Source organism: Abramis brama (assembly GCF_963993115.1).
Source record: "Abramis brama genome assembly, chromosome: 6".
In the NCBI taxonomy this organism is placed as follows: Eukaryota; Metazoa; Chordata; class Actinopteri; order Cypriniformes; family Leuciscidae; genus Abramis; species Abramis brama.
Genome location: NC_139968.1, coordinates 9,990,223 through 10,013,182, shown reverse-complemented (window position 1 = coordinate 10,013,182; position 22,960 = coordinate 9,990,223). Strand labels below are relative to the sequence as shown.

The 22,960-nt window shown below is 34.2% G+C and overlaps 1 protein-coding gene and 1 long non-coding RNA gene across 3 annotated transcripts in view; one reads left to right on the top strand and one right to left on the bottom strand.

Annotated features, from left to right (window-relative positions):
- The first annotated feature begins 1,626 nt into the window (after nt 1–1,626).
- nicn1 (nicolin 1) overlaps nt 1,627–22,960 on the top strand; it is a 21,465-nt gene continuing 131 nt past the window's right edge. Inside the window, exons 1-7 of one of the 2 annotated variants that reach the window (XM_084116275.1) lie at nt 1,627–1,743; nt 14,458–14,585; nt 14,714–14,884; nt 19,304–19,417; nt 20,437–20,505; nt 22,514–22,618; nt 22,693–22,960. The exon at nt 22,693–22,960 is cut by the window's right edge and continues 131 nt beyond it. In XM_084116275.1, the coding sequence (XP_083972401.1) occupies nt 14,460–14,585; nt 14,714–14,884; nt 19,304–19,417; nt 20,437–20,505; nt 22,514–22,618; nt 22,693–22,734 (627 nt within the window). In that variant the 5' untranslated portion in view covers nt 1,627–1,743; nt 14,458–14,459 and the 3' untranslated portion in view covers nt 22,735–22,960. Of the gene's footprint in view, nt 1,744–13,282; nt 13,501–14,457; nt 14,586–14,713; nt 14,885–19,303; nt 19,418–20,436; nt 20,506–22,513; nt 22,619–22,692 lie in introns of those variants that run through there. The other variant, XM_084116274.1, reaches the window with a different exon arrangement.
- On the bottom strand, nt 6,526–9,471 carry LOC311084400. Its single transcript, XR_014606513.1, has 3 exons — nt 8,815–9,471; nt 8,227–8,296; nt 6,526–6,879 (listed from the first exon to the last, which is right to left on the bottom strand). It is a non-coding gene; the product is annotated as an uncharacterized lncRNA (long non-coding RNA).

Genomic DNA, 22,960 nt, shown 5'->3' with positions numbered 1-22,960 from the left:
CGCTATAATAATTTTTCATATACCGTTTACTTTCTTTGTTTAACAGTTCTACCTAATAATGGGAGCGCTGTGTGCTCAGGCTCTTGGTGCTCAGCCCGCAGCGCTGTCAAAATAATATATGTGTGTATAAATATTATTATGCATATGCGTGTGTGTGCATGACACACACACACACACATATAAGTTGAACACAAACTTTATGTCAGATGCAATTAATCACTATTACTAGATTTGACAAAACTTGTACATATATATATATATATACATATATATAATTCCAATAAGGGTCATTTTGACCCCCTTTGTGTATTTGTGTAGGTTTTTTGGTTTATTTTGATACTTATTTTCTTATTTTCTATGGTTAAATATCATGAATTAGTAACTCAGAAATATCATAGATTTTGGAGGAGTTGCACCACATGACATTTTATAACCTGAAATAACCTTGTCATAAAAATGTCAAAATATTGGATATTTTAGTTTTATTGACTTATTGGTTGCATTACGTGACTGATTTGGTGATCAAAAGTTTTTCAAATATTAATAAATTAAGCTGCTTTTTTTGGACAAACTAATTAATTAGGTTATTTTCAAGAACTGAATTCTTTCAATGATTCTAATTCTTTTTATTATTATCATTTTAGGACAGCAGTGTTGTCTGTTAACCAAACTTTTAAAAATCATTTTCGTTAATTGAAAAAAAATATTAGACAAAAAAATTGTCATGTAATCTTAAAAACTTAAAAACACGTAAACTTAAAAAAAAAAAAAAAACAATGTTGCATTGGCAACTAACTAAAATAAGTTGAAGTACTAAAAACTAAAATAAAAATAAATGAATGCTAAATAGAAATATATATATATATATTTAAAAAAAAACGGATAATGACAAAAGTACATATCAAAAATACCAAAACTTAAACTAAAATGTAAACTGAAAATATAAAAATAAAAGCTAATCCAAAATATCAATAACTACTATAATAGTATATAAATTATACTAAAATAACACCACAGGACAGTTATATCACCCTCACATTTTTGACTTTATGTCCCTGAAAAAAAAAAAGAAAAAAAAAAAATCATAAAGGAGGATTATTCAAGTCATTGTGTATATGAATAGCATTTTATGCATTTTTCAATAAATTAAGCAACACACTACACCTTTAAGGGAAAGTTTGTAGCCTTCTGTACTTTTTCTACAGCTTACTAGCGGATCATGCTATAATCACACTGATCCCAACTTACCGGAAGAGGCCAAACTGGGCCAAGCTTTCCAAAACCAGCAGCAACAGGTGCAGCGCAGGACCGTTTTCACATTACTGGCTTGGACGTCTCTAGAGATCTGTGCTCCAACATGGATTGATTTACCGATGCTGTCAACTCCTATATTTCACTCTCCCCAAGAAAGCAGTCATCGCATTCGAAAACCATCAGGTTCTCCAGAGACCTGAGGGAGCTTGAGAGAAACAAGGAGCGATTAAAGCGGTCAAAGCTAAGCTAAACCAGGCCAGAATGTCAGCCAAGAGGGATTACATGGGGCAACTGGAGAGGGACATTTTATATCAATAACGCAAGGGCACTTTGGGTCATCAACTACAAGCTCAGGAGCCACAAAAGTCACCCCTTCTCGCAACTTAGAAACCAGCCAGTGACCCTTTTCGTGTCCTTTCCTTGCCCTGTCGCCACACGATTGACCTTCCCCTCCTAAACTGGAGGACATCTCCCTCAGGACTGCTATACGTATCATCACAACATTCTGTCTCCATGGCAACTTCATAGAACAAATATGGAAGCCCATTCCCTCAAAAAAATAAAAGTAACACTAATTTATTTTTTATTTTTTTGTTACTTAAAATAAAATGAAAAAAACATCAAATATAACAAAAACTTAATTTTACTCATTCCCGCAGATTTTTTGCTCACACCCAAAGCGCACACACACATGCATGTATATATTTAAGAAATATTTGCATGTATATACTGTATAAATTATGTATTTATATTTTACATATAAATAACTAGGGGTGTCACAATATATCGCAACACAAAAATGCAACATGTAGGCTATTGTGTATAGTTCACCCAAAATGAAAATGACTGCGTGAAAAAGAGTTTCAGTGTCAGTAATACATTTAACTACTATATATAATGTTGAATATAAAGTATAATAATGCAATGGGGGAATATTTGTGTGTCCTGATGCCAAATGTCTGATGTTACCAGTAAAAAGTGGCCAATATTATTTTAAATATATCTAGTCAGCGACAGAATAAAAGCATATTAGTCTGAAATAATTCTGTATTTTCAGCTTCAGAATCATGAATATTGTTATTCTGGCGTCTCTATTGTCCTGTGCATTGGGTTATCAGCACCAAGTCCAAGCCTATTCATTTACACCCTCAATGTAATATCAAATTTAGCATTTTAATCAACAGTTAATTTTTTGTTAACCTTTTATATGTCTTGGAGTATCGCAATAATATCGTATCGTGAGTTCAGTATCGTGATATGTATCGAATCGTGACATTACAACCATATAAATAACAATATTTTCTTAAATATATGCATGCATGTGTGTGTATTTATATATATATATATATACAAAATAATTATACACAGTACACACACATATATTATGTAAACACAAACTTTTATTTTGGATGTGATTAATCGCAATTAATCGTTTCAAAGCCCAATAGCGCATATAAAGCCGCCTCTCAGTACTAAATTGAGTTAGAACTCTTTCGCTGTTAATTGTTCTTAAACAGTCAAATTCACACAAAATAATGTCAAAATGCTTGGTTAGTTTTCCCATATAACACAGTCAGTTATGTTTTAAGTGAAGGTAAACAGCTGAGAAAGAAAACATGTGTAACAGTATAATGGATCCGTGCATCAGGTCTTAAAGTGAGTGGCTAATAGCTAATATATATATATATACACACACATATATAAATATATACATATACATATATATATATATATACACATATACATATATATATATACACACACATATATAAATATATACATATACATATATATATATACACATACATATATATACACACATATACATATATATATATATATATACATATATATATATATATATATATATATATATATATATATATACACACATATATATATATATATATATATATATATATACACACATATATATATATATATACACATATACATATATATATACACATATACATATATATATATATATATATATATATATATATATATATATATATATATATATATATATACATACATATACATATACATACATATACACACATATACACATATATTAGGGATGCACCGATATAAAAATCTTGGCCGATACCGATAATTATTTTCAGAAGAATTTGAAAGCCAATAACCAATATATTGGATGATAAATCTAAATCCAAATTTATATATAATTATTTTAAAGAGCCCGATTACAAAAAAATCTGATCGTTAAAAGCCATGTCCCAAGCACACAATTGTATATATATTTAAGCATTCAGAATTTGAACATATTTTTATATATTATTAAATACGATTATTATATACGATTAAATTTGAGAAATCTATTTTTTTTTTAAATTAATTAGCACTCAAGTGCATCCTATTTAAGATTAATAGCCGAAACATAAATGTGATAGCCTATATTACAACGTTTTTCTGTACAGACAATGAAGAAAATGCAGAAGTGAACTTAAAAGAATGTGCTTAACAACAAATACGCAGTCAGAAATGCCACAAATTAACCTCATGAATATGAAACAACAAAATATTGACTAAATCTTACAGCCTTTTTCACTAAAAGACATCGAATTTGACGTCAGTGGATCAGTTCTCTTAGCTTGCGCATTTGCATCTTTAGCATGTGTGGGTGTGTGCGTTTGATTCGCAAGCAATCTCAAGACTAATTTTCAAGGGAGAACAATTCATAAAATCGTCAGAATGTTCAAAACCAGATAGAAAAAATAATGAAAGAAGAAAATATGTTTCTTTTCTTTCAAAATGTTTCACAATACTTCAATCAGCTTAGCTCTGGCGTTGGCTGAAAGCACTTAGTAGCGTTTTTCCCCCCTGATTCACAATGCATGCACAATGAACACTTGCACACTTCATTCCTCACACAGCAATACAGTTAATGGATCTCTTGATAATAGCATCTGCAGCAGGCATTAGCTGTCTCCGTTTTCAATATCTCCCTGATAAAAATTGTTTCCTCGATAAAGCAAAAACACAAATGCTGAGACGGAAGAGACATTTGAGCTTGAGGCAATGGGCCTGTAACGTTTTAGCAGCACTTTCAGATACAAAGTCCTAAATGACCTACATACTGGAAGTATGCTACAAAAAAAAAAAAAAAAAAAAAAAAAATCATCTATTATTCATAAAGCAGAGACTCCCTTAAAATGGGAATTGGGGTATAAACTGAGTGCAGCACATCCAAAAAACCACCCGTATGCAAAAATCCTTCACATGTTTTTAAATTCCTAATGGAAACATTTGTACAGATACAGACAAGATATTTGTACATTTACCGTTTTCTTTTTCAACATTAAAATACTTTTAATGACTATTCCTACGCTTTCCATGTTGCCTTGAGAAGTGTAAACACTGTGCTGTCATCAAGACATTTCTGTTCGTTTGAGAATCCCGACCTGCCCGACAACAGTAACACTGGCTCAACCAATCAAAGGTGCTCTAAGCGATGTCACGCGTTTTTTAGGCCAAAATATTTTTGTCACATACAGCAAACATCTCCTCACTTTCGGCTAGCTGCCTGTCCCCTGAACACACTGTAAAAAAAACGCGGTCTCTGTAGACAGCCCAGGCTCCACAAACAGCAAGAAAAACAAACTGGACCACGAAACATAACAAACTGTTCCAGCCAATAACTGACAAGAATGATTTGGGGGTGTTAATGTGCGTGCACATGAAGGGGGGAGGGGATGAGGGGGAGGGGACGGGATGAGGGGGAGGGGAGGGGACGGGATGAGGGGGAGGGGAGGGGACGGGATGAGGGGGAGGGGAGGGGACGGGATGAGGGGGAGGGGAGGGGACGGGATGAGGAGGGGGGGGGGGGGGGTCGAGCTAGCCTCCGTTTTGTTTGACAATACTTTGAACGTCAACAAGAAGTGACGTCACCCAACATCGCTTAGAGCACCTTTAAGTGAGTGTTGTTCGAAAACAGCCAATCATCATTCAGTTTGCAGAAATAATACACTTAACCTTTATGCCAGAAATGTGCTTTATGATCGTTTGGCCAGCGGGTGTACTTGCATTCGGTTATTATTGACGCCAGATCAACTAAGCGACGTTGCATTTCAAAATGTATAATGTCGAAATTGAGTCTCCATCAATACGAAGTAGCTTAACGATATTAATTTAGAATATGTACTAATTGATTACTTATTTTGCATAATCATTTGCATACAAAAATAATTTAGTTAATCTAATTTCTTTCACTGGATAAATTGTTAATAAATAATAATAAGAGTAAGAAATAAGAAGAAACAAATAATTAAAACATTGAATATAGAACTGGACAATTCTGGATAAATTGACAATCACAAAAAAATAAAAATACAAATAAAGATCATGATTCTCCAACGATTCTTAATAGACAACTTAAACAAAATAACATGTGATTTACTAGATTTTCTGACAAAATGCTAATTGTTGCCATCTATTTAAAACAAAATATATTAATTTGAATTATTAATATATATATATATATATATATATATATATATATATATATATATATATATATATATATATATATATATATTCAATGATTCAATGACTCACTCATAAAGACTTCACTTGTTGTTGAATGAATCTGCATTTTGAACGAATCTCTTGAATGATTCAATGACAAATGCACTTTTTTAACAGTCACTTGTCGCCACCTACTGGAGTAATGATGTAATTGATAAAATATTAATTTTCACTATTTTGATCTCTACCATAGACATCAGTGTTTATATCTCAACTACTTCTGTGATCATTTGAATGTTTTCTGTGATCGTACTTGTCAAAGATTTAACAGACGAAGCCGATCGTGTGGGTGTTTGAATCGAGATCGCGTTCAACTTTTCACGATTAATTGTGCAGCTCTATCAAATGCATTGTTCTTTTATTAGCTGAAATATTTGGACATTCAACACTGATATACAGATTGCTGTGAATACATGTTAGTTGAGTTCAAATGCTTAGTGTATAAGCTAAGCTATCAGGTTAATCAGGTAGCTGTACGCTACACTGTAAAAAGAATACTGTGAAATTTACAGCAACTTGCTGGCAGCAATTAGCAAGTAAGTTGCTGTAGTTCATTTCACAGTATGCTTACTGTAAACTTAATTGCAGTTACTTGAAAAATACTGTAAACTTTTTTACAGTAATAATCACAGTACTGTGTTTCATCACCTCACATATTTTACTACTGTAATAGGGATTACTGCATTAATTTTGTGTACTGTAAAATGAAGACACTGTTTTTAATCACAAAAATGCCGTTTATTGACAACTTTTCACACTTTAAATTTCAAAATTCTTAAAATAAATAGCAAAAAAAAAACTTTTTTTTTTCAATAGGTAAACATTTTTCTGTTAACATTTAATTTCGTTTTGTATACAACAACACTTTTCTGAACATAAAAATCAATCCTGTTCAAATGTATTAAAATGTTTGGTTAAAATTAGAGTGTATAAAAGACAAAATAAATGATTTAAAAACAGCAGGATTTCAAACAGTAGAATTTAGTCCCTTAATGTTGTTTTTCTCCCAGAACTGTATTTTCCTTCAAAAACGGGGCCTGAACTAGTCAACGTCCTGGGCTGGAGTCTTCTACCCTGCAGTGGAAGAAATTAATTATTAATTGAAAAGTTTATAAGCAAGACAGATGGGTTGATGACAATATACATAAAAGTTTGATTGGATCATTTGATTTAGCCAATCAACATGTAATACAATGTCCACTTCTCTATAAACCAAAACTCTTAAAACACACATTTACATATATATTAGGGCTTGGAGAGAAAAATCGATTAACCTAGCTATCGTGTAGATTCTAAAATCTTTTTTTATTTTTTTATTCCAGAATCGATATCAATTCAAATTCAATTGCTTTATTTTTGTCCTTGCTTGTAGATGAGGTTGACAGAAGTTAGCCACTTTCGTTCCAAGAGAGGATGAAATTTGTCGTTATCTATGAGTGTTAAAGTGGCGTAATATCCAGAATGGACGCGTATAAGAGACATGAGACTGAACGCACTGAAAAGCCTTTGCACTGCTCATATGCTGAGAGGGAGATTAGACAATAGAGCTGCACGATTCATCTTCAAAGACTGTGATCTCGGTCATCCAGACCTTTCAATTCGTCTGTCTATTAAACTTTGACAAATTCATATCGCAACATTCAAATCTGTGTTGGCGCTGCCGTTGACCCAGAGAGAGAAACGTTAGTCATGAAACAGCTTCACAAACAGTCTTTTAAATAAATATTTAAAATTGAATATATTTTTAAATAATTGTTAAACATCAAACTTTTATTTTAACTCACCATGCAAATGGTAGAAAAGTTAATAATAAAAATGAAAGTTTGATGTTTAACAATTACACAATAGTCCATATAAACCCAAATAAACACTTTGAGAATTATTTTACTAGTCGGGTAGGTGGTTAAAGAATGACTACTCAAATATTTGTTCCCATTCCTAGTCAAAAATATATCAACAACAAATAAGTGCTTACCTCTGGATAAATTCTAATGTATGATATTTATTTAAAAGACTGTTTGTGAAGCTGTTTCATGACTAACGTTTCTCTCTCTGGGTCAACGGCAGCGCCAACACAGATTTGAATGTTGCGATATGAATTTGTCAAAGTTTAATAGACAGACGAATTGAAAGGTCTCGATGACCGAGATCACAGTCTTTGAAGATGAATCGTGCAGCTCTATTGTCTAATCTCCCTCTCAGCATATGAGCAGTGCAAAGGCTTTTCAGTGCGTTCAGTCTCATGTCTCTTATACGCGTCCATTCTGGATATTACGCCACTTTAACACTTTGGAATCTAAGTGCAAGATGACGAAAAACTTTGTTCACACACAGTGAATCGATACAAATATACTTAACACTTAATATACTTATACACTTAAAATTGGGATCTATTGTGCATGTCTAGTGCTGGGATCTTACCGAGCATGATGAGCCTTGGAGTGCTTGGCAGGGAAATCTGGGCCTCAACGTCTGCTTGGGTGGAAGTTTCCTGTAACACAAAATAAACAGAAAAAAAAACCTTTTAAAAATCACAAGTACAATAAATGGTAAATAAATGAACTAGTAAGATCTCGAAAAATCTTAATACAGTGCGAGTATATTATTATGCTTCCACGAGTCATGAATAAAACTTTCGAATCGGCCCGCTTAAAATGTCTGATTCTTCAGGCGGCGACGTTAGCATTAGCAAGCATGAAAAAAAAAACGAGTGAGATTATTCAAACGGCTACCGCGCCAACACATAAGTTACATCAAATACACAATTACAAATTAATTTTATTCGACAATGCTACACGTTACTCTTTAATCAAATTTAAGACGTTATAAATGTAGGCTAATGTTGCCAGAAAAGACACTTAATACAGTATAGGCCTATGCTCCCACATGTGAAGGACATTTGAAGGAATGGCACTTCAAATTAGGCTATCAACAATCTCGTTTCTGCAGTTTGACCTGCGATTAAGTTCAGAAAAATCATGATCCTATTAAAAATGTGTTAAGTCTTACCTCTACCTGCGTTTTCTGTCGAGTCGGCTGGCTTCACGGCTTCACGGCTTCACTGCTTCACGCGCACGCGGTGTCGTCCGCTGTGACAGTTGACGTGCTCAGGCAAGAGAAAAATCCAAGTGTATGGGGATCAAATTTCCGGCTAGCGCACCAATATACATCACGTACACATACACAATTCCAATTAAATTGTTATTCATTATGACGTTATCGAATGTTGCCAGATTAGAAAATCTATCGAAATTATGTGCAAATATATATAGATATATTTATTTTTTATTTTTTATAAAATGCACACAAGACACGAGTTTACTAGGAAGTGCGCCGCTCGTTTACTTGGTGCACTCTTAAAGTTGAACAAATAGGTAACTTTACAAGAGTAAACTGTGGAAATAAATCAGCAAAGTTACCTTTCTGAAGTTAAAATTCCGATAAAAGTGTGGAATCTCGTAGCTTTTCAGCTTACCATGGCAAAGAAATTGCTGTATTGTGATTCACAGAAAAAATATTTTTACTGTAGAATTTACCCGCCATTGAAAATTGACCATGATGCTTTGCAGATCTACAGTAACATGCTGTATACAGGTTCTACAGTAAGCATTTGCTCATTTTACAGTAATAATGCTGTGAAAACTACAGAAATTTGTTACAGTGTATGCTAGTATGTAAGCTAATTAAAACTAAAATTGCATTCAAAAAATGAATGTAAAGATAATTAGTTGTATCAAAGAGAGTACCCAGAAAGAAAGTGCTATGTAACTTTACAGTTGTCAGAAAAAAGGAAGTCAAACAATTACTGTTTCCACACAGCCATATTCATTATGGTGTTTATCAAATAACATCAAATACACCAACAGAGAAAGAAAGTTCTGGATTCTTCTTCTCCTGTCGCTTAGAAAAATACTCATGGTTGCATTGGTGCATTCACGCCATGTCGTAATTACCATAATTATGAGTATGAGAACTTGTAATTATAATTGGTAAACTTGTAATTTTCTGAAAGCTCAGTCACCATTTCACCATTTCCATTTCAGCAGATTTCTTCTCAATGCGATGATAAATGCACCGTTCACACAGGTCAGAAAACTAAGATGGCAAACCTTTGTTGTCCTTGCTCTTCCGGAATACAAACACATAAAAAAAGTGATATTTTGCACAGATAACGTGAAGCATCATGTCCACAAATAGCGGTTGCGTAGTAGCCTACTGTGTGCACCACTGAGTTAAATGAGACACAGACAAACAGAAGTGCTAATAACAGTAACAGTTTCCCAGTCGCAACTCTGACTCGAGGGGACGTGAATGGCACCATAGATTTTGAAGGCCAAAAATACGCGTCATAAAAGTGATCCAAACGACTCCAGGGGGGTTAATAAAGGCCTTCTGAAGCGAAGCCATGCGTTTTTGTAAGAAAAAATATCCATATTTATAAGTTTATAAACTATAATCACTGGCTTCCAGTAACGTATGGATTACTTTTATGATGCGCTTTTTTGGGCTTCAAAATCTAATGGCGCTTTTCCATTACCAGTACCGACTCGACTCGCCTCGGCTCGCTTTTCGCTCCGTTTTCCATTGCAGATAGTACCTCCACAATAGTACCTGGTCGTCATAGCGACGCCGCAGGAAACTGCCGACTTAATCTTTTACGCGAGACACACCCGCTACCCACACACACAGGACAATGGAGGAAATCGAGTGTATGCTGTTTTTGGATGTTTTTGTTTTTGCTGTTTTTTATTCAGGATACTCCGTCTGGCGCGTGCAATGATGACGCAGTGAATAGTGACGATTCTCTCTGACCAATCAGCAGTCTGCAGTGTTTTCACGTCACATTTTAGTATCGCCTCAGCTCGCCTCAACCTCGCCGGAGGTGGTACGAAAAAAAGTACCTGGAAGCAGGTACAGGTACAACTTTTACACAGTGGAAAACCAAACAGAGCCGAGGCGAGGCGAGCCGGTACTGTGTAGTGGAAAAGCGCCATAACTCCAATAATGTTCAGCTGAAAGAAGAAAGTCATAGGATGGCTTGAAGGGGAGTAAATTATGGGATAATTCAATTTTGGGTGAACTAACCCTTTAACAAATGAAACCTAAATGCTGCACCATGAACTCCAAACAAACTTCGTTTGTTCGTTTTGGCCTGATTGTGTTTTATATGATGTCAATTGTATCGTGGCTTTAAATTAGACAAAGGCTCTGACAGATGTGAATGCTTAAGATACATTTTAGATTGTGGAAAGGGTCAGATTGAAAGGATAACTAAACAAAACAAAACAGCTCCTACCGAACATGTCAATGCCTGACCTAGTCAGCACTGCTCGAGATGAGTGAGTTTCAGTGGCTCATTTGGAAACATGTTTGATGATAAATCATTTCCCTCTGAGTTGTCTTCCTTTCCTCTGGGCTGTCCTTGAAGGTGTTTTTCTTTGCTTTTCAGCCAGAGAGAACCGTGTAGTCGTCTCTGAGGGGGTGTATATAATACTCGGGACCGTGCGCGTGATACTGTAGAAGAGTGAACGCGACTGCGCACAACTGCCATAAAATAAATAAACTCTCCGACTAAAATACTAGCTTATCCTCTCGGCCAGTCCTGGCACAGCTGAGGGAAATATGTCATTCCCAATTCCCATTCCCAAAGCGAACCTGGGAAGAGCGGTTTTTTTTTTTTTTTTTTTTTTTTTTTTTTTTCACTCATTTCTGCACAATGAGGATGCGCGTGCCAGTGTAACGTCCTGAGCGCGCGCGCGTGTTTTAGAGGGTGTTGGCATTTAGTTAAAAATTATTATTATTATTATAATTATAATAAAAAAGAAGAAGAAAACTAAATAGGACTGTCAGTTGTTTACATTTATTTGTGTGTGATTATAATTTTTTTTTAAAAACGATGATTTTTTTTTTCTGCCGATGTGAGTCCACAGTGCAGCCTATCTACCACAGGCATAGCCTAATAATAATAAAAATAGTATAAAATGAACAATACAAAAATATAATAAGAAACAATTTATTATAACTAATAAAAATGTGAAGGCCTGTCACAGATCTGATGACAAAATAGTATATATACTATATACTATAGTAACTCTGCAATACAAGAAAATCCTCTTTTTTTTCTTCTTCTTTTTTTTTTTTTCTCTCCAGGGCCCGGTATTAAATCAACAATGGCTTTAGTGTGAATCTCATGAATAATTATGCACCATTAATTATCATGACTTTGACAGAAAGAGCATGTTATGTCATGCATGCCGAACGATATACACGATGGTGGAGCAGAAATGTGTTTTATATAAGAGATAAAGCCAATCAGAGAGTCTTGAGTATAGAGCCTCAGAAGTACATACTGTACCTCAGCGTTCTTCTCAGCCGAAGAGCGTCAGCGCCCTCTGCCGGTGACAGTGATCGAGCCGAGCACAAACAAGTGAAGACAGGGGCATAAACAGGGGATTTAACACAACATTCATTAGGCTACATTCATTACATTCTTTACCATTCATATTGCCTCTGGCTTTTTGATGAACTACTTCAACTCATTGGATTCAACAATAATGCATAACTGCGACAGTAATTCACACATGCTAAGAGAAATGTAGCGTGCTTGAGGGGAAGAAAATTAAGTGATTAACATTGATAATAATCTTTATACTTAAATTGATTGTATTCTCTTCAGATTAACTACAAATATGAATAACAATAATAATAAGCACATTTGGTGGCACCTTATTATAGCATTTATGGTACTCTGTATAGTTTATGCATTGTTGAGTTAATTGTTTTATAGTTAATAATTGCTGAAAGGCTATTAAATAACACACTATTTTAAAATATAGATATGTTGCAGAAGCTTGTTTGAACTACTAGTTTTTATTTTAAGCATTCTTCCCATCAATGAAATAAACAGCAGATTCCCATTGTTATAACTATATTTAGTACTGGGCAACGATTAATCGTGATTAATCGCATCCAAAATAAAAGTTTGTGTTAACATATATGTTAACATATATGTACTTTATATAATTATTTTATATAAATACACACACATGCATGTATACATATATGGGTGATTCTCCAACTAGGAGCACTTTTGGCACTGTGAGTTTATGGAAAATTCACTCTCTTAAAACACTCTTAAAACAATCTTCCTAGCTTCATTCATGTGTCAAATATTGTATATATAAGTAACACATTTTTCTTAAATATATACATGCATGTGTGTGTGTGTTTACACACACACACACACACACACACACACACACACACATATATATATATATATATATATATATATATACATAGCCTACACAGTACACACACATATATTATGTTAACACAGACTTTTATTTTGGATGCGATTAATCGTTGCCCAGCACTATGTAACAAAACCACTGTAATGTAAAGTGATTTATAATTACCGACTGTGCTGGGCTGGTCCCTTTGTTTACTTTAAAGACACTGGCCCTTTAAGAGACACACGTCACACAAAGGACCGGAAGAGACATGTGGAGCTGCAACATCAACACATGAAGCCTTAAACCATCATTAAACTGCTTCTGATTCCTGCACAGACGAGTCTGAAATGACGCTGCTGCTGCTTTAAAGCGCTTCAGCACCGTTTAAGGGCACGTCTCGGCTATTCAACACAAGATAATTTTAGTCCAAAGAACGAGTCAGACAGCTGAATATATTACAGTAAGTACGTTACCGCAGTGATGCATACTGGCCGTGTTTCAAACCCCAGTGCGCCGCCTACATAGACAACACCTCAGGCGCCTTTCTTTCTGCCACACAGGCCGTTATAGGATTTGCTTGTGTTTATTGTGTCCTCCAGGGTAAAACTTAGACATTAAATAAAAAGTATTAATAACAATAAATACAATAAAAAGAGAAAAATTAAGAATATGATTTTGATTTTTTTTTTATGCTTGAATAGTGTAAATATTAGGAATTAAATATTGTTCATAAAGTGTAATTTATGGTAATTGCTTTTTGTATGTTATATTAATAAGATTTACACAACATGACACACACACACACACACACACACACATATATATATATATATATATATATATACACACACACACACACACACATTTTTATTGCTGAAAAGCTATTAAATAACCTAAAATATTTTTAAATATAGATATGCTGCAGAAACTAGTTTGAACTGCTAGATCTTATTTTTTAATGTCGTTTTTATTAATTTATTAAAAACATATTTAATACTATTTTAATTTTATTTTTAATGTTATTTAATGTTGTCATTATTAATTATTATTGTTGTTTTTGTTATAACAACACAACAAAAGATAACTAAATATAAAATGATTTTAAATATTAAAGACAATAAAATTAGCATTTGAAAAACAATAAACAATTTAGATTTTCATGTTATATTTTCTAAAATATATTGGTAACACTTTACAATGAGGTTCATTAGTTAATGTATTAACTAACATGCACTAACAATGAGCAATACATTTGTTACAGTATTATTCATTCTTAGTTCATGTTAACTAATGTAGTTAACGAATGTTAACTAATGAACCTTATTGTGAAGTGTTACCAATACATTTATAACAATGCTCTTGATCAACAACGCGGATCCGCCTCTTTGTGAAGTTGAGCTGTAGTTTCTCATCACAGTCATGAGCGCTGAAGCCTTGAGCTGCACTATAAAGTCACCCGTCGCGCTGCAGATTGGAGACGCTGTATCTGATTCATCTCGCCCTGGCGTCTACATAACAGACATCACCCTCGCCGAGCCTGCGAACGTGAGTGTCTCTCGCAGTACATCACTTCAGAAAGGTTACAGGTATTGATTGACCAGCATGGGTTTATCAATGCCCGATATCTATCTATTATTACATCAAGGTATATCCCTTTTTGTGCTTGTGTCTAGATTCAGGAAATCTCTTTCAAGAACTACTACACCGCATATCTGACGGTCCGCTTGCTGCGCAGAGAGGAGGGTTCTGCTAAGTGGGTCACTTGTTTGAGAAACTACTGCCTCATGGCTAATCCACACGCTGAGGCCGGGTCACATGACTATTTCTCCATCTACAGACAACAGGTAGGACCAGGCCACTGAGAGGGAACGCGAAACCAAAACATTCATCATTTGGAAAAGAGCAGCGTGAACATTCTGCTAAACTTCTGCTTTTGTAGAATAAAAGTCCCTTTGTGGGGGTTTGAACCTTCAACCTTTTGGATCTTTAACCACTACACCCCCAACGCGCCGAAAAGATTTAGTGTTTCCGAAACACCGAAATTTAAGTTATAGCCGAAAACCGAAACTCAAAATACATTTGATTTAATAATCCAGGATTTATTCATATTTATTTAATAATCAACACTCAAAATAATAAAGTATAATTGTATAGCTTGTAAACATTCAAATACATGAAGCAATTTGTCATGCCTCAATAAAGAGCGATCAAAACGACTTTTATTGTTTGAGTTTCGTTATAAGATTGACAGAATTTGAAAGCAGAGGCTTTGTTTCATATCTAAAGTAACAAAGATTGTTGCGATTATTGGATGGCACAAATATAGTTTAGTGAAGTTTTGTTCACGCATCAACAGAAAACAGAACAGGCTAAAGGATCTCGGCTTATCAGAATAAGATCAATTCAAATCTAGAAATCAATGTTGTCAACTTCCTTGCGTCCACATATTTACCGGTTATCTTATTGTGTGCACGAAATTATAGTTTAAGTTTAAAGCTTTATTGATTTATTTAAAATATAATGGAAGCTTCTTTCCACCACGAAATAAACGATAAATAAGGTCATTGCGACTTTTTATCTGACTTTGTTTCTCGCAATTCAGAGTTTATTATCTCACAATTAAGAGAGAAACTCTGAACTGCAAGAAATCGTCATAATTGCGAGATATAAACTCTCAATTGCGAGAAATACACTCAGAAATACGAGAGATATAAACTCACAATTATGAGAAATAAATTCAGGTTGTGAGATATAAACTCAAAATTACGAGAAATAAAGTCAGAATTGTAAGATATAAACTCCCAATTTGACTCGCAATGCTGACTTTATTTCTCGTTATTGCAAATCTGTATCTCGCAATTTGACTTTATTTCTCACTATGAGTTTGTCTCGCAATCTGACTTTATTTCTCGCAATTCTGACTTCATTTCTTGCAATTCTGACTTAATTTCTCGAAATCGGACTTTATTTCTTGCAATTCTGACTTAATTTCTCGTAATTCTGACTTTATTTTTTGTAATTGTAAGTTTATAACTTGCAATCTGACTCTTTCTCGCAATTACTAGTTTGTGTCGCAATTCTGACTTTATTTCTCAAAATATTTTATTTCTTGCAATCATGAGTTTATTTCTCGCAATTCTGACTATATTTCTCGCAATTACTAGTTTGTGTCGCAATTCTGACTTTATTTCTCAAAATATTTTATTTCTTGCAATCATGAGTTTATTTCTCGCAATTCTGACTATATTTCTCGCAATCATGAGTTTATTTCTCGCAATTCTGACTTTATTTCTCACAATATTGTGTTTATTTCTTGCAATTATGAGTTTGTCTCGCAATGCTGACTTTATTTCTTGTAATTGCAAATCTGTATCTTGCAATTTGACTTTATTTCTCGCTATGAGTTTGTCTCGCAATCTGACTTTATTTCTCGCAATTCTGACTTTATTTCTCGCAATTCTGACTTAATTTCTCGTAATTCTGACTTAATTTCTCGTAATTCTGACTTTATTTTTCATAATTCTGACTTTATTTTTCGCAATTGTGAGTTTATAACTTGCAATCTGACTCTTTCTCGCAATTACTAGTTTGTCTCGCAATTCTGACTTTATTTCTCACAATATTGTGTTTATTTCTTGCAATTATGAGTTTATTTCTCGCAATTCTGACTATATTTCTCGCAATTATGAGTTTGTCTCGCAATGCTGACTTTATTTCTCGTAATTGAAAATCTGTATCTCGCAATTTGACTTTATTTCTCGCTATGAGTTTGTCTCGCAATCTGACTTTATTTCTCGTAATTCTGACTTAATTTCTCGAAATCTGACTATTTCTCGCAATTCTGACTTAATTTCTTGTAATTCTGACTTTTTATTTTTTGTAATTGTGAGTTTATAACTTGCAATCTGACTCTTTCTCGCAATTACTAGTTTGTCTCGCAATTCTGACTTTATTTCTCACAATATTTTGTTTATTTCTTGCAATTATGAGTTCATTTCTTGCAATTCTGACTATATTTCTCGCAATTATGAGTTTGTCTCGCAATGCTGACTTTATTTCTCGTAATTGAAAATCTGTATCTCGCAATTTGACTTTATTTCTCACTAGGAGTTTGTCTCGCAATTTGACTATTTCTCGCAATTCTGACTTAATTTCTCGAAATCTGACTTTATTTCTCGCAATTCTGACTTAATTTCTCGTAATTCTGACTTTATTTTTCATAATTCTGACTTTATTTTTCGCAATTGTGAGTTTATAACTTGCAATCTGACTCTTTATCGCAATTACTAGTTTGTCTCGCAATTCTGACTTTATTTCTCACAATATTTTGTTTATTTCTTGCAATTATGAGTTTATTTTTCGCAATGCTGACTTTATTTCTCGTAATTGCAAATCTGTATCTCGTAATTTGTCTTTATTTCTCGCTATGAGTTTGTCTCACAATCTGACTTTATTTCTCACAATTCTGACTTAATTTCTCGAAATCTGACTTTATTTCTCGCAATTCTGACTTAATTTCTCATAATTCTGACTTTATTTTTCGTAATTGTGAGTTTATAACTTGCAATCTGACTCTTTCTCGCAATTACTAGTTTGTCTCGCAATTCTGACTTTATTTCTCACTATATTTTGTTTATTTCTTGCAATTATGAGTTTATTTCTCGAAACTCTGACTATATTTTTCGCAATTACGAGTTTGTCTTGCAATTCTGACTTTATTTCTCACAATAGTTTGTTTATTTCTCGCAATGGCATTTATTTCTCGCAATTCTGGCTTTATATCTCACAATTCTGACTTTATTTCTCACAATAGTTCATTTTATTTATCGCAATTCTGACCATTTCTCACAATTCTGACTATATTTATCAAAATGGCGACTTTATTTCTCGCAATTCTGACTGTATTTATCGCAATGGCGAGTTTATTTCTTGCAATAGCAAGTATATCTCGCAATTTTGCACCTTTATAGATTACGAATTCTAGAAAAATTTTGCATGTATGACAATTTACTCATTTCAAATAGCTGTATATGCCATAATTACTGCTTGTGGAAGCAGGCAAAAGATGTGATATTTGTAATCTTTTTAAATAATGTCCTCTGTGACAACACCAGCAATTGTGTCCGCAGGATATCTTCAGTTTTTCAATTAAAAAACCCTAACCGTTTTGTCAGCCATCCCAGCATAATCGCAGCAGCTCGGAGAACATTTTGTTTGTCATCACGGTGATTTGGCCCATTTGTGGCTCTCCGGGGATCTGATGTCCCGGTCTTTGATCTGTGAGTTGCCTGTAATGACTGCTTTAATGTATTGAGATCAGGCTCCCTCGACGCTTTTCAGCTCCGTTTCAAAGACATGAAGATATTAGATGCGAGTCCTCGAGTGAACTCTCAGATGATTGGACGCGAAGCTCTGCGCTGTATGGACACCTTTACTGTCATCAAATGAAATTTGCATTGAAAATCCCACCTGGGACGCCACATAGCTCTCACCCCATCTGCCATAATCTGTATAAGCCATTTTCTTTTTTATGTCAACTGGCAGTGGAATGACAAATAAGTCTTTATTAAGAAAGGTACAAATATTTAAAACAACGTCCTTGTGGGTCTTTATAATTACAAGGACATGTCTTCACTTATGGATTCTTACTGTGAATGTAAAAGGATTAATTCACTCAAAAATTATGATGATAAGATGATTTTTATAAAGAAAACCCTTGCTGCTCTTTTCATATATTTAAAGTCAATAGGGCTGTCATGATCTAAAATGACCATAGAGAAGACATAAGTCTAATATAGACTATTTTATTATGTGTTTATGCTTATATATGTTAGCTGAAACTAACACCAAATTTTTCACTTTGTTGTGAACTAGCACAAGTGGTTTAAAGAGGTAAAGAGTGGCGGTGTGTGGCATTTGCATGGTTTCTCTGGAGACGGCCTTCAAAATCTCTTTAAATCTCTGAGAAAACAAGCAGATAACTTGCCAGTCTTTGCAGCCTTGGTTTACTCCTCTGCATAAGTAACTTATAATAAAAAAGCGACAGTTTTGCAGATTACTACATGAAACTGTCTCTTTTATCAGGTTTTCATTCTGTCTAGTTAATTAAGGCTTGGAAAACGCGCATCCTTAGTGTCTAAATTCCGACGTTCATTCTTAATTTAACCTTTGTTTCTTTGATAGATGCATGAAAGACCCAGAACTCTCCCAACTTTGTGTCACTTCTCGCTGAGATCTTTTCTTCTCTATATGGGTCTTCTCAGATGCTGACGGAGCCTGATAACGTGATGACAGTTAGACTCATCTCGCGACAGCCCTCCTCAGTGTGGCACAGTTTCAGCATTGAGGAAATTAACATTTACCCGTGTGCAAAAGAGGTAACTATGCAGAATAAATGGTCATTTATGACATATAATTAATCACTTAAAAAAAAAAAAAAAAAAAAAAAAATATATATATATATAAATAGTCCCCCAGATCTTTACCACCATTTGAAAACCTCGAGCCGAAACAAGTCGTATGTAGATGTAACATTACATAACATTAACTACTTTTTCATGAACAGTACAATAAATGTTTTTTTGTGATTTTGTGAATTTTGTTTTTCATTTGTTTGGTGTTGTTTTTGTACTTTTGTTTGGAGTTTGTTTTATATGCTTTTGTTGTCCTTTTGTTTTGTTTGTTTGTTTGTTTGTTTGTTTTGCTTTGCTATGCTTTGTTTTTGGTTTGTTTGAAGTTTGTTTTTGATGTAGTTTGCTTTTCTATTTTTCTATTTTTTTTTTTTTTGTATTGTTTAGTTTCAATCAAAACCTTTTATTTTAAAACAAAACCTACAGAGTTGTTCAGTTTTTTTTCTTTTTCTGGACCATTCATTTTTATTTTGTTTTTCTGTTTTTGTTTGGAGTTTGATTTGTTTGCTTGGTTTTTGGTTTGTTTGTGTATGTTTTTTTTTTTTTTTGTCTGTCCAGGACTCACGAGCTAGATGTCCCGGCTGGATTTGTTTAGCTTTGTTTTTGTCGTTGTTGTATGCTTTTTTGTATTATTTTTTTTTTTACTTGATTTTTTTATTTTTTTATGAAGCTTTATTTTACCAAAACGTCATCAATGGACAATATGTTCCTGCTTGGTTTTGTTTAATTTTGTATGTGTTTATTTGGAGTTTTATTTATATATTCATTCATTTATTTTATTGCTTGGCTTTTTGTTTTGTTTACAGAGTTGCTCGGTCCATGTGTTATTTTTGTCTTTCCAGTACCCAAATCCATTTTTTTATTTGTTTTTGGTTTACTTGTTTTGTTTTTTGTTTTTGTTTTTGTTTTGTTCTGTATTTTTTTGCTTGTTTTGGCAGTATTTTACCAAACCTTGTTCAGTGGCTGTGTTGTTTTCGTCTGTCCAGGACTCAGAGCGAGATGTTCCTGCCTGGTTATCCACTCTCACACCTGTAGAGGAGCCTCTTGATTTGAATGTGAGTATTGTGTGTCTTATAATTTGTTGTATAATGCACAACAGTTGTCATCTAATGAATATTGAAAATCTTGTTGTTTAACAGCATATACAATGCTCCCTTTAAAGACTGCTAATGCCATTTCATTTAGCAGCACACAAGCGTCTCTGTAGTTTCTTTGTATTTATGCAGCTCTGAGGTGTTAATTAACAATTTTTGCTTAAGAACAGAATGAAAAGATAATTACGGAAATGTATGAAACTCTCAGGTTGTCGTTTTTCAATCGCTGAGCATTGTGGACGTGTCACAACTCCCAGTCCCCATTTATCTGTCATTTGCATTAGAAATGTAAAATGCTTGTTTGATGGTTTGAAAGTGTCTCTATAGCTTTATCAATGAAGGCTTAACTTAATGTTTATTTAAACAGTTTTACCACCTGAGAAGCAGAGGAAGTAATCATAATTCATAATTTGTGGATTTGCCTCTAGTATTCCATTATGCTTTTTTACAAGTTCAACTTTCTTAAGTGTAAAATGTTGCTGTTTGAGCATGACAGTGTCTGCAAAGTTACAAAGTCCCTCCAGCGGGAGTTATTCTCTATATCAGTGTCACTGTTTCTGAAGTCTTTGAAATGCCTTCATTGTAGTTTTGAGTTTTCTTCTGGGAATGAACACATCACAATATTCCTCATTTAAACAATTCATATGCTGAATTGAGAGTTTTCAAACACCTTTGAAGCGGTTGACCAATCACAACACACTGATCCAGCCGACCAATCAGAGCACATTATGATTTTCAGAAGGAGGGGCTTCATAGAGACAGAAACTAAACAGGGGTGCGTTTCCCGTACAACGGCGTAACTCGCTGCTTCACTACAATAGTACGATGCATCGTTGAAGAAATCAATTAGCTAGTCACGACTGTTTCCCGAAACCATATTGTCGCAAAGTGGTCGTTCAACCACGTTGGTTAATGACGTCACGCAGGTGTTGGAGTAATGACTTCTTTTAATGAATCTGTTTGAGATCGAATTAACGCTTGATGTTTTACTATAAATTACATACATGACATCTGAGGACTATTTCTCATTTTTCTCAGTTATTTCGCTTTATTTCCAGATTCAATCATAGGCTCAATCTTATAGTAGAGCTCGTTCGCACATGCGCAGTCTTCAGAAACGCTGATTTAAATCTCATGACAAACTAAAAGACGTAATTGACATTTGTATGTATTCAAAACAAAAGACACGGGTTGTAATGAATGTCAGCTTGCTTATTTGGCTCAAGATAAGGATTTATTGACTCCACATGTCACGCAAACAAGAAACTCTGCTTCTAACCACAGGTCGAGAGCTGTCGTTCCAAACACACAACTTTGCGATGCTGCTTGCGAATGTTCATAGGAACGATGTTTTCAGGAAACACAGACTCGTTGAACTATGCTGATAACGACGGAACTTGCGAACATAGTTGGCTAACGATGCTTTCGAGAAACACACCCCAGAGCGTTACTGACAGACTGGGAAGAGAGGAGCTGCAACAATGGAGAATATGTGAAAAAATAATGAGCATCCAAGCATGAAAACATGTTCTAGAGCCCAAAAACAAAATCAAGACTTTGTAAGAGGGCATAATAGGTCCTCTTTAAAAACCCATATTTGTCTACCACCAATAACAAAATCACCATTTAGACCAAGACTCTAAAACATTAAATGCAAGAGATCTGTTTTAGTTTTTTTGTGATGAATACTTTTATGTGAAAACGAGTGATATGCACTCTTTATATATACATCTTACAATAATAATTATTCTCCTCTCTATGGCAGTACTTTACTGCCACTTGCTGTTCAAAACTGAATCTGCGACTGCACTCCACAAATTTTTCCCTTTTTTTTATTAATTTGGTTTATTTTTTGTTTATTTTCCTTGTTTGTGTTCTACATAAGCAAAAATGTGAAACGTTTGAAACGACGTCAGGTGTCTGGTGCATTATACCTTTAATAATGTGTGTGTGTGTGTGTGTTGCTCAGGGACTTCCTGATCCAGAGACGGTGTCCTCCAGCATTCAGCAGATGTGGGCGCTCACTGAGATCATGCAGGCGAGCCAGACTGCGGCTTCCATCGGACGCTTCGACGTGAGTTACGCTGTCGTCTACCTGTACCATTATCTTTATTTTGTACTGAATTAACACGTTAATTCCATTTTCAGGTGGAAGGCTCTTATGACGTCAAATTACTGTCGTACACATAACGGGAGTGCTGAAAACTGAACCACACGTATCATCTGTTTCATTTCCTGAGATGAAACCACTTGCATTGGGATAGTTTTATTCAATATTGGAATTACTGTTCATGCATGTTATTTTAGTGTACATATTTATTTATTTAGGTTTCAGTGAAACTTTGATGTATATTACATATGCATCTCATAAACTGCATGAATGACTATAAACAGAACAGTATTATGTGTAACGTGC